This window comes from Pelophylax lessonae (assembly GCF_965119305.1).
Source record: "Pelophylax lessonae genome assembly, chromosome: 12".
NCBI classification, from domain to species: Eukaryota; Metazoa; Chordata; class Amphibia; order Anura; family Ranidae; genus Pelophylax; species Pelophylax lessonae.
The window spans coordinates 132,526,339-132,538,980 of record NC_138779.1 but is presented as its reverse complement, the minus strand read 5'-3'; the positions used below and the strand labels follow the sequence as shown (position 1 = coordinate 132,538,980).

General features: G+C 45.5%; 1 protein-coding gene across 1 annotated transcript in view; it reads right to left on the bottom strand.

Moving 5' to 3' along the window:
- Window positions 1-12,642, bottom strand: part of KMT2A (lysine methyltransferase 2A) — a 342,071-nt gene that overhangs the window by 95,944 nt on the left and 233,485 nt on the right. Inside the window, exon 22 of the mRNA XM_082273407.1 lies at window positions 2,270-2,428. Coding sequence (XP_082129533.1) covers window positions 2,270-2,428 — 159 coding nt within the window. The remainder of the gene's footprint in view (window positions 1-2,269; window positions 2,429-12,642) is intronic.

Below are 12,642 nucleotides of genomic sequence, written 5' to 3'. Positions count from 1 at the left end.
CATAGGAAAACTCACCAGAATGCCATGACCCTTAGGGGAAGTGCATTTTCCCCTTAAAAAGAAGGGGGGGGAGGTCTGATAACCACTGCTGCTCTCTCTTTTCAGAAAATATCCAGCTGCTGATACTCTGGCTTCTTTCCCTATCTTCTCCTCTTTTTTTCAAAGGGAGGAGTGTGGAGTTATTGGAAAACAGCACTACTAAAGACACTGGGCTCCAAGTGGACTATCCTATTTATTATACACAGGGCACTTTATTTGGAATTGTGGATGCACTTTATGTCATTTTTTTGCACTTTACTATACTTCTAGTGAGTATTAGGTCTAGGAATTGATGATTTGCACATTTTTGTATATATAGCGCAGTTATTGTGGAAATATTTATTGGTACACATGCACTAAGGTGAATACAGCAGCTTTGTACCTAATTCTCTAGAGTTTACATCATTTGTTTTGGGTTTTGGTTTATTATTTTAACTTTTTGAAAGTCAGAAAAGCACAGAAGGAAAATATAGTCCTGTGTATCTAGAGTGCATCCAGAAAGTATTCACAGCGCTTTACTTTTTCGACATTTTATGTTACGCTACAGCCTTATTACAAAATGTAGTAAATTAATTATTTTTCTCAACATTCTTCCAACAATACCCCATAACAACAACGTGAAAGAAGTTTGTTTGAAATCTTTGCAAATTTATTAAAAATAAAAAAACGAAAAAAATCCTATATACATAAGTATTCACAGCTTTTGCTGAATATTTTGTCGAAGCATCTTTGGCACCAATTACAGCCTCAAGTCTTCTAGAATACGATGCTACAAGCTTGGCACACCTATTTTTGGGCAGTTTCTCCCATTCTTCTTTGCAGGACCTCTCAAGCTCTATCAGGTTGGATGGGGAGCGTGGGTGCACAGCCATTTTCAGATCTCCTCCAGAGATGTTTAATCGGGTTCAAGTCTAGGGTTTTGGCTGGGCAACTCAAGGACATTCACAGAGTTGTCCGATAGCCACTCCTTTGTTATCTTGGCTGCGTGCAAAGGGTCGTTGTCCTGTTGGAAGGTGAACCTTCTTCCCAGTCTGAGGTCCAGAGCACTCTGGAGCAGGCTTTCATCAAGGAAGTCTCTGTACATTGTTGCATTCATCTTCCTCTCGATCCTGACTAGTCTCCCAGCTCCTGTCGCTGAACACCCTCCCACAGCATGATGCTGCCACCACGATGCTTCACTATAGGGATGGTATTTGCCAGGTGATGAGTGGCGCCCGGTTTCCTCCAGACATGACACATACCATTCAGGCAAAAGTGTTGAAAATTTGTTTCATTACACCAGATAATTTTGTTTCTTATGGTCTTAGAGTCCTTCAGGTGCCTTTTGGCAAACTCCAGACTGGCTGTCATGTGCCTTTTACGGAGGAGTGGCTTCCGCCTGGCCACTCTACCATACAAGCTTGATTGGTAGAGTGCTGCAGAGGTGGTTGTTCTTCTGGAAGGTTCTCTCATCTCCACAGATAAACGCTGGAGCTCTGTCAGAGTGACCATCGGGTTCTTGGTCACCTCCCTAACTAAAGCCCTTCTCCCCGGATTGCTCATTTTGGCTGGGCGGACCATTCTAGGAATAGTCCTGGTGGTTCCAAACTTCATCCATTTACAGATGATGGAGGACACTGTGCTTATTGGGACCTTCAATGTTGTAGAAAATTGTCTGTACCCTTTGCCAGATCTGTGCCTCGATACAATCCTGCTCTGTTAACTGTGGGGCCTTACATAAACAGGTGTGTGCCTTTCCAAAATCATGTTCAATCAACTGAATTTACCACAGGTGGACTTCAATCAAGTTGTAGAAACATTTCAAGGATGATCAGTGGAAACATGATGCACCTGAGCTAAATTTTCAGTGGCATGACAAAGGCTGTGAATACTTATGTGCATGTGATTTTTTTCATTTATTTTTACTAAATTTGCAAAGATTTCAAACAAACGTATTTTACAATGTCATTATGGGGTATTGTTTGTAGAATTTTGAGGAGAATAATATATTCAATCCATTTTGGCATAAGGCTGTACATAACAAACTGTGTAAAAAGCGAAGTGCTGTGAATATTTTCTGGATGCACTGTATAAATATAAGCAACCCTGCTCATTCTATTTTCTTAGGAAAGCATCTGCAATTTTTTTTCAAATGCCATTCTATCTGCTACAACAATATTTTGTGAACAACTTAATGATTATATAGTGCTTGCAAGGGAAGAAAATTGACCTTAATACATTTAGAACTTACCTCCCCTTTGACTTGGTCTCTGTGTCTTTGACAGTATACCTTCTTATCCTCAAGAAACACACAATTCTTAAGTCTTGAGCACATGAAGTGGTAGTTACTAGTGCATGAAGACAGGCAGCAGCCAACAGTTGCACCAAACTTCAGGCAATTCTCACATCTCTACAGAAAACAGAACAAAAATGTATACAAATTACAGCAAAACAAGAACAAAATGTAAAAACTATATATATGTGCACTTGTGTCCAAATTTAAAAAATACTAAACAAATATGCATGTGGTTATGTATTCGTTAAACACATTAAAAGGAGAAGTTCACCTTTCATAACATGTTACACCCAAATTCAGGGGTGTAACATGTTATGAACGGACCCACCCCCGCACCTTCCCATTTCCCGCTGTGACAGCTAGTGGGGCTCCTCTCCCTCCCCGCTAGCGGTCACAATTTAAAAAAAAAAAAAAAACGTGGCCAAACGGGGCTCTACCTGTCCAGCTGCGTCACTGATGGACAGGGCTATGTGAATGAAAAATTACAAAGGTCCGGCAGACTTTGCGGCTGTCTGCTTGTAGTTTTCAATAAACTACCATGGCGCTGTGGTAGCGGATTCTGCTTACCTGCACGGGATATATGGAAAATCAAATACCCTGGCAGATCTGCTGGAGGCCTGCATGACGCCTGTGATCTACTGATCACTGGTGCAATGCTTTATAGGCTCCAAAAAAAAAAAAAAATTATTTTCCAAAGGCGGTTACTGAAAACCGACAGAACCATGTTGAGATCCCACGAGGGCAACGGAGACTGTACTGGGGGAGCCAAGTGGCGAACCCCCTGAACAAAGGTGTGAACCACAGAAAGCGTGGCCAAAGGACGAAAAAAGCAAATCGCCAATGGCCAAACCTGGCCCTTGATGGTACTCGAGGCCAGGTGCTTAACCGTGCGTTGGAGGAAACCAACTTCGAATCACCGAAAAGGAGTGGGAGTGAGCCCTAGGGGATTCACATCCACAAAGTATGCACCTCAAAGGCAATGGTAAAACTACCTTAAAGTAGACTTACTAGCTTGCAGCAGCATGGGAATCACCAATTCAGACAACCCTTTAGCCACCAGTTCATCCATGGAGACGAGCAGAGGATCCCAAGACCGTGCCACAAACCCAAACACCTTCCTGTGGAGAAGAGAGGCCAACAGGACAAATTCGGGAGTTCCCCACCAGAGACACCACTAATGAAACACCTCAGAGGAGATGTCCATCAAATCAATCGGTAGTCTGGATTCTTCCGGAGGCCAGTCCCCCTGAACACAATCCGTGTCAAAAACACGCCACCCCACCCGGAGAGGCTGGGATTCATGGTGACCACCGTCCAGTACAGGGGACGGAAGAATCACCTTGTCAAAGCGCCGGAGAGCGAAGCCACCAAAAGCAGAGACCTTCTTGTACCCTGGCTCAACAGGATCAGATTATCTAGAGACTGTGGATTCTCGCTTCACATAGCAAAAACTCTCTTGCAGAGGTATCTCCTGTGAACAGATATTGGAACTTGTCCCATGGGAGCAACACACTGGATGAGGCCGAGTCCAGAACAGACCCAGATAGTCCAACTAGGTGGACGGAACCAAGGCCAATAACATTAAATTAGATTTCCAACCAAACTCCTACACAGTCCGCACAGTAATCTCCCGGTTGTCTGTCAGAACAGTCGGAAACTCTGCCCATAGCAGAAGATCATCCAGGTAATCCAGTACCGCAATCCCTCAACTGACGCAACAATGCCAACACTGGGGCCAACACTCGTGAAAGCCCGAGGGGCTGAGGTTATACCTCTTGACAATGCGCTTTGCCCACGGTGGGCGGAGGAAGCGCAGATGACCGACATCTAACAGAATAGGACGGTAGGCTTTCTTAATATCGATAGAGGCCAGAAGATCCCCCTGAGGTAAAGATGCCACTAGCGTACAAATGGATTCCATTCAAAACATCTGTACCCGCACAAAAATGGTTCAGAACTGGAGGTCCAAGATTGGATGTACCACACTTCCCTTCTTAGGACCTGCCAACACGTTTGAAATAAAAGCCATGAAACAAACGTTCCAATTCTGAGACCGGAACAATCGCCCCTTGTAGTAGCAAGTTTTGCACCGCTCCGAAGAGACCCCGCAGGCGGTCTGGGGATAAACGCAGGTTGGAAGGAGAGAACCGCACTAGAGTAGAAAATCGAACTCGATCTTGTAGCCGCTTCATACAAATCATGGACCCACCTGTCTGATCAGGGAGGTCCACCGGTCCGGAGGAAGCAAATACGTTCTCCCCCACCCCAAACACGGGTGATGGCACCCCTTCAGGCAAAAGAGACCTTGTCTGAAGGTTCACCATACCAGACCAGGTCTGCAAGGAACCTCCGGAGGAGGTCCTTCCAGGGAGACTCCGAACAGGCGATTCCCCCAAAGGGAAGATCACACAAGGCCTTCTAGACAGCCTGATCCGCAGACCAGTATATTCGCCATATCATGCGCTGATATTGCTGTCACGGACAGCCCGGAGACTACGAGAGCCGCATCCAGAGAGGCATCACAGACGAACCGCAACCCCTGGACCAAAAGGCCTGCCAGCTCTACAAGGGCAGGTGGAGGCTGTTCCCCCTTCCAGATTCCAGATCCCAGGGCAAAAGCTGTGCCTATTTGGGAAAGTCAGGGACACCAATGCTATGGTGAACACTGGCCCAAGGACCGAACTGGCCATAGTAAAACATGTTGCGGACCAAAGTCTCGGCCCTCCTGACAAAAGGATCTTTTTAAAAACCAGAGACTCCTCCACCAGAATTCTGGTGAATTTTTTCAGCCTGGAAACCTGAGAGTCCCCCACAAGTGGGACTGACCACGTACTCAACAGAGATTCCTCAAGGGATACCGTCAATCGAAACGTTAAGGCACCGACATATTGCGTTTAGAACAAGTCCACTGATTCGCAACAATTTTGTCACAGTAGGCTTTTGAGGAACTGTGGGCCCCAAGGAGACCGGGGCACCCCCACCGATACAATCGGTGTATCCACCAGCGCCTTCACATGTGCAGTAAAAGAGGAATCATCCTTATCGTCATTGCACCCGAAGTGCGTGGACGTAGACCCATTATAGTCTCTACATACTAAACTCACCCTGAGAACATACACAAGCAGGGGAGGTCGCCGACCACAGTCCCACAAGGAGAGGCTGGCCAAAGGTCCACAAAAGGACCACCTATTAGGCCCAAAAAGTGCCCCCACGATTCCCCCGGTTCAAGGGAGGCACCAGGCTAACTATATGGACCCCCCTTGAGGGGGGAGGGGAGAGCAGATGCCCATCCGCAGCTCTATCAACCCGGTCAGCAGCTCAGACAGCAGGGTCAACAGCTCTACCAGCTTGGCCAGCAGCTCGAACAGCCAGCCGCGAGTAGGCAAAGCCACGGCCTAAATTTGGGGCCCAGTCCGACCGTGTGAGTCGCATGTCCACCAGCAGCTCTGTTAGCTTGATCAGCAGTTGGGACAGCTTGGCGAGGTGCTCGGACAGCTTGGTCAGTCACTTGGACCGCTTTTTCTGTCAGCCGCGAGTAGGCTGAAAAGTCACAGCCTCAATTTTTTGTCCTGATCTGGCCGCGTGAGGCGCACATCCGACGGCAGTACCGTCTGATATTTTACAGCTCAGACAGATTGGTTAGGAACTCGGACAACTGGGCCAGCAGCTCGGACAGCTTGGTCAGTCACTAGGACAGCCGCGGGGGGGGGGGGGGGGGGTCGGATAATCCCAGGGAGGGGCCCACATCCACCTTGAGGAACCACAAAAGGGGTACACTACTTACCACACCTTGAAACCTGGGGGGTACCACTCCGGCAGATCACCTCCCTATCTTGGAATCGGGTATGCTGTGGGCCAGAGGTAAGCTGCGAATCAGGTCGTGATCAGGTCGTGTGCGTCCTCGCGAGGGGTTTCACTTGCTGGCCAGCCCCTGTCCAGTGGGGCTAGGTCACGGCCGACCTAGCACGGAGCTGCAATCTGCACACGCTCGCTGGCCAGACTGGGGGGACCGTAAGGATCTAGGATATCCAGTGCGTCACCCAGTCCAACAGTTGATTGTTGGAACAGACTTGATTGTAGAAAGAAAACAAAAAGAAAAAACTTCCATATAAAAAGGAAAAAATGCTAGGACCAAAGTACCCAGCAGGGAGCTAGGTTCTTACTCCTGACTAGGCAGAAAAAAAACTGGAGAGCTAGAGCAGGAAGTGGGAAGTATACCCCCTGGGACTGCCCTATGGGCGTAGTCAAACTCTTAACTCTTTTCCGCCTAGTATTCAACTCCTAATGAGAGCAACATAACCCAAGGTTCAAAGAAGATATGGAGCGATGTCCATCAATGAACGAAAGAGAAATGTGCATTTCCAAAAAGTGAACCGATCCTTTAAATGCATTTTAAAAACAGAAAGTGCAAGCACAGGAATGTATCCTAATTGTGGCTTTTGCAACCCCCCGGTATAGCTGGAATTTACTACAACTGAAATCACCTACCAGCATTTGAGATATATCAGAAAGAATGTTATGTCAAGCATAGTCAACTGCTACGGCACATTTACCCATATAAAAGGGTTATATTTTGATCTACTCTAACCCATAATGATTAAATCTAAGAGGTTGGTATACCTCTCTGCATTATTATAGCAAAGAACAAGTTACCTTTGTCATAATAGGAGGATACCAGTCCGTAGGTTTTTTTGCAAAGCAATTTTGATTACCAAATAAATAATATTTTGGGGATTAATATTTGGCAGTAATAATCAAGCTATAACTTCCATTATAAAAACAGTGGAGTTAAGTTAAAATCTGTTTTTATGGGAGGGTTTTTCACATTTACAAAACATTTGCTTTATTTTGTAAATGTAGCCATCTGCCTGCAGTTAATGCATGAAAATCAATTATTGTTCTGCAATTCTAGGATTCTTGTACTAAAGCCAGGTACACACTAGCAGGTTTTTTTTTTATGAAAATAGTTATGAACAAAATAAATAAATGAAGGCGTTCAGGAGGAGCTGCTGTACTAACAATCCGATGTTAATACAGTGATCTCCCCTGCTGTGCTATTGTGTTCTAGCCAGGGGATGACCCCCGCCAGAACACTCCAGTTAGCAGACCTTTTTCGGTCATGCCCCTTTGACACCAGCCAGCCGTACACATGGACCATATGTCAGCTGGTTTCTATTGAACTGGCTGATGCCGTCTGATATTCAGCTTGTATGTACAGCCCTTAACTGTGGAATACTTTCCTGTGAGTTCACTGAAGGACACTGGAAATCTTAAACCTTCAGAATTGAATGCCACCTACAGGAGAATGGGATACTGGCAAACAAAAGTAACTGTAGGTAGCCCATGATAACCTCTACCGCTTGACTACCTCAGTTGTGTAGCAAAGCAGTAACAGAAAGATGATCATAACTGGTAGACTAAGTTTTGACTGGAAGGGGATGGGGCACCCATGCTGTGGTATCATTAGTTTGATTGATGATCTAAGGCTGGCCATTCACTATTCAAACTGTGTAGGGGCAGGCTGAATGTACTAAACTGCTCGATCAACTTGGGTACAACCAACACGCCAGGATTTACCTGCCATTATCGCTAGCAGCTACTATGGATGCTAGCAATAAGCACTCTCTTCTCCTGGCAGGGGCAGCTTCCCCCGCCCTCCCACCGGGAAAAGACAATGGCACGGAGGGAAGGATTCCTGCATCAACACTGTCTGTGTATGGTTGTAGGAAAGAAATTTGCTCGTGTATGGCCAACCTAAGTCACCAAAAAAAGGTGGAACTAGGAGCCGAAGTGCCCTTGCTGGGCTCATCCAGGATGAAAAAGAGAATCCAACTTGCATCATGAAGAAGTGGCAGAGAGATATTCAGTCAGAACATCTAGGCAGTGGAGAGATATCTTCTGGTGAACTGGAGCTAGACACAGAAGGAAAAAGACAATGTCCCGAGTAAGGTAGAATGTAGAGACCACCTTGGAAAGGAAGGAAGGTTTGAGCCTGAAAACCACCTTGTACCTATACAGGACAAATCTGCCAGTTACGACACTTGCCAAGCCAAGGAGATTCCAACAGGAAAAATTACCATGCCATGCAAAGCAGAGAAAGGAATGTCTCAAACCTTCAAAGTGGGGCTTCTAAATGCACTATAATACCCAACTGAAATACCAGAGTGGCTAGGAATTGACAGGGGGAGTCATGTGGAAGACCCCTTGCAGAAAGGTCTTGATCAGGGAGTAGGATACCAATGGTCTCAAGGGGAGTAGAGATCCTGCCCTCAATGGTACTAATGGCAAAACAGTGGTCCAAACCCAACTGCAGGAAAGAAAGGGATCCATTCCAAGAAGTAACATCTGGGGAAAAGCCTCTAGACTCACAGCAAAGTATGCCATCAGTGTCTGCCAAAAGACCTTATGAGAAGCAGAGGTCCTAACCTTGGTGGGGAGGATACCCTCAGAGATGCCCAACTACTTCAAAACCTGGTCTTCAATAGCCATGCTAGTAAAGTCTGTGACAGAAAAGCAGAGTGGTATATCTGTCCTTCCAGACAGTTCAGCAGAGCCCAAGTGGAAGTCTAACCAGGTCGGTGTACTACACTTTTTGGTCCAATATAGAGCAATGAGAACCACCAGAAAGCCCTCCTTCTCAATCCTGCTAAACCAGAATTGATGACTGGAAAGCCTGTAGCTTCTCGAGGTAGGAAAACCCTGGCCAGGGAAGTGTCCAGATCCAGCCCTAGATGATCCAGAGTCAGCAAAAGGTTCTGAAGGTTCAGCATGGAAATGAAACTCTATAACATCTAGACAATCAGGGGTACATTGCCCTCCAGAGCATATGATTTTCCCACAAAAGGAGATCAACCAGGTAGCCCACAATAGGGATACTTGGAGAACGTAAAAAAGGAAGCACTAAAGTCCCCTCATTGGTGAACACCAAAGATGCAGAGGACAGACCAAATGGAAGAGCCACAAAATTGTAGTGCAAGGGCCCAACTGCAAAGCACACAAACCTTTTTATTAAAAAAAAAAAAAGATGTGCACATCGAATAGAAACAATGAGGGATTCCCGACAACTCCCTCTGTAATTTTTGGACACAAATGTAAGCATTTAAGTCTTTGAGGCTTAGTGGGGTTATTGCTCATTAGAGCTTGTAAACAGACTGGAGAAAAATTCTTAAAAATTTCTACAGAAGGATGTGGATAAAAGACCCCTAGAGTGTTCAACAGAAAACGGCCAGGAATGGAGGAGACATCAGAAGATTAGAGGTGAGAAAGTGAGGAACAGACAAAGAAAGAAACTCCAGCTTGTATCTTCCTACTTCTAAGTGTTCACAAATGTCAGTTGACATCCTCCTCACTGTGATGGGCAAATGCACCATTCTTGTTTTGGGACAGTGAGCAAATTATATTAAAACCCCTGAAAATGTTCTGCAGCAGAGAATGGGGTGAAGACCTCTTAGTGTAAAACTCTGGAGAAAGCCCAATGAAGATCGGCAAGTCACTAAGGTGACACAGACATTGTATTTTAGAAGCAGTGGAGGAAGTAGGGAACAAAACTCTAGTTAGTAACCCTGGGACACCACCTTTTGCACCCAGGGGTGCAAGATGTCAAAGCATCCACAAAATATCAGACGTCCCACTCACCTTGGAAAGTGAGGGAACCCACAAACATTGAGGAAGGCTTGCCTGTGAATTTGGCAGACTTAGAATGCTAAGTCTTGTGGGTGGAAGAAGAGCCAAGCTTAAAGGGGTCTCATTGTGGAGGTCTGGGTCATAATGAAGTGAAAAAAATGCTTTTACAATGTGGTAGAGGACATGCAAGTCTATTTTTTAGGCTTCTTGCGCTGGAGAAGGTGAGAATTATTACGCTTAGTAGAAACATTATCAATAGCATCCAATATGGAACCAAAAAAAAAGCTGCTGCTTAAAGCGAATGTAGAGAAAACACTTTCTGCAATGGAGTTCTGTAGTCCTGGTTCGCCGGACGATGGTAGGATTGGCAAAACTAGTTGGGTGAAACAGGGAGACTCTGCATGTGGGAGGTACTGCCTGGAGGTGATCGCACAGTGCGTCTCTGAGTGGCGACATTTTGCACTGCACCAGTCCTTGGGAAAGGTATTCTTGCAGTCACTAGATGAGCCTAATTGTTTTTAAACACATGCAACTTATTTTTAAGCTGTTAGATGTTATGGAGAGCACTAGGTTTTTCTTTCTCTGCTTCGAGTGAGCTGAATTTGTCTATGGAGTCAGCCCTGTCCTGACTTTAAAATGATTGTAAAGTCTCTATTTTTTTTTTTTAAACAACAAACATGTCATACTTACCTTCTCTGTGCAGTTGGTTTTTCACAGAGCAGCCCGGATCCTCCTCTTCTCGGGTTCCTCGTTCCAGCTCCTGGCCCCTCCCTCCTATCGAGTGACTCCACAGAAAGAAGCTTGCTATGGGGGCACCCGAGCCGAGCTGCAGCTCCGTGTGTCCATTCAGACACAGCGCTGCCGTTCGAACCCACCCCCCCCTCTCTCTCCTGATTGGCTCACTGACTTTGATTGACAGCCGCGGTAGCCAATGGCGCCGCTGCAGTATCTCAGCCAATCAGGAGGGAGAGTCCCAGGATGGCCAAGGGGCTCATGGACATCGCTGGACAGAGAGGGGGCACAGGTAAGTATTAGGGGGTGCTGGGGAGGCTGCTACACACAGAAGCCTTTTTATCCTAATGCACAGAAAGCATTAAGAAAAAACCTTCCTGACTTTTAAAGTCCTTTTGGTAGAAATGTCTATCTAAGGAGAGCATGTGCCCACTTAGAAAGGTGGAAGTCCCAATCATTTTGTTACCAGCGTACATTTAGGACATCACATACTGCACAAGGTTTTTAGAAGATGCAATTTAAGGACACTGCCATTTGCAATAGATTGCCTTCAAGTTTTGGATTATCTATGTTCACATTTAATATTGTGTTTTTTTTTTTTCTTAACACGTTATGCATTATTGCAATTGGTGCATAGATTTATTTGCATTTAGTCTGGCATATTTTATAAATACACATTTTGTAGGATGATTATTTTTTTCTCACTTCAAACGCCAGTCGTTTAGGGTTAAAGCGGAGTTCCGGCCGCAAAATCGTTATTTTAGATTTTGTGGCATCCGCTTCCTGAAAAAGAATTGGATATTCCTGAATTTTTTTTTTTTTTACTTACCTTGTTTCAGCAGAAAATATACTCACCTTTCCTTCCACTTCCTCCCTGTGCGGCCGCGGCCCGCGCCGTCTCTTCCTGGCCCGCAATGCGTCCTGGGAGCTCTTACTGATCACTCCCAGGAGGCAATGGGCAGTGACGTAGGCGGCCGGCCGCTCCTCTCATTGCGTTATTTCCAAACAGAAAATGACGCGATGAGAGGCGGAGCACAGCGCGGACGGCGCCAGCCTATTGCCAGTACTTTCGTTTGTACTGGGCATGCGCGAGATTTCGCGCTGCATTGATCGGCCCCCCTCCATCTACAACCAGGAAGCAGGGCATATTTGTGCACACTGCGGCTTCAGGGGACCATGGAAAAGATGGCGGCGCTTTGCAAAAATTTTATAAAGTAAGATTTTAGTATTGCCAATCGATTATTTACATGTATAAAATCGGATTAGCGGATGTAAGAAGGGCGGTGGATCACTGTTTTGGAGGTATTTAAAAAAAAAAAAACGAATCTGTGGCCGGAACTCCGCTTTAAGTAAAGTTAGACAGCTTTTAAAGAAACAAAAAAAAAATGCTAGAAAAAGTAGGTTTATTCCTAAAACAGAGGAGCTGAGACAAGACCTTCATCCTAATAGGAAAATGGAAAAAAAGGCAAGCTGGTAGTAGAAGGGGTTATATCTTAGGCTACAAAGTTACATAGTTAGTCAGGTTGAAAAAAGACAAGTCCATCTAGTTCAACCAATTGGGCTAGCCTACTGTCTTTTTTTCTTTACCAGTGTCCAATCCTCTTGTATGCAGTAGTATAACCTGCAGGTTTAAGACTTCCCCTCACACGTAATGAATGTATGCACCAGGTCTCAGCAGATCACACAGTTATCCCCATCCAAGCTGGCTAATTCACTCCAACCCCTAATGCAGCATCAACGAACTGTGGGTTAAAAATATCAAACACAAAATGTTACATAGTAGGTGAGGTTGAATAAAGACAATAGTCCATCCAGTTCAACCTGTTTAGGTGTGTGTGGCTGTAATCATCTCACATAGCCCTGAATGTTCTGATCCTTGAGATGTACGTCTAAGAGTCTTTTGAAAGCCACCATACTTTCCGCAGAAACCACCTCTTGTGGTAGAGAATTCCACAATCATGTAGCCCTCACAG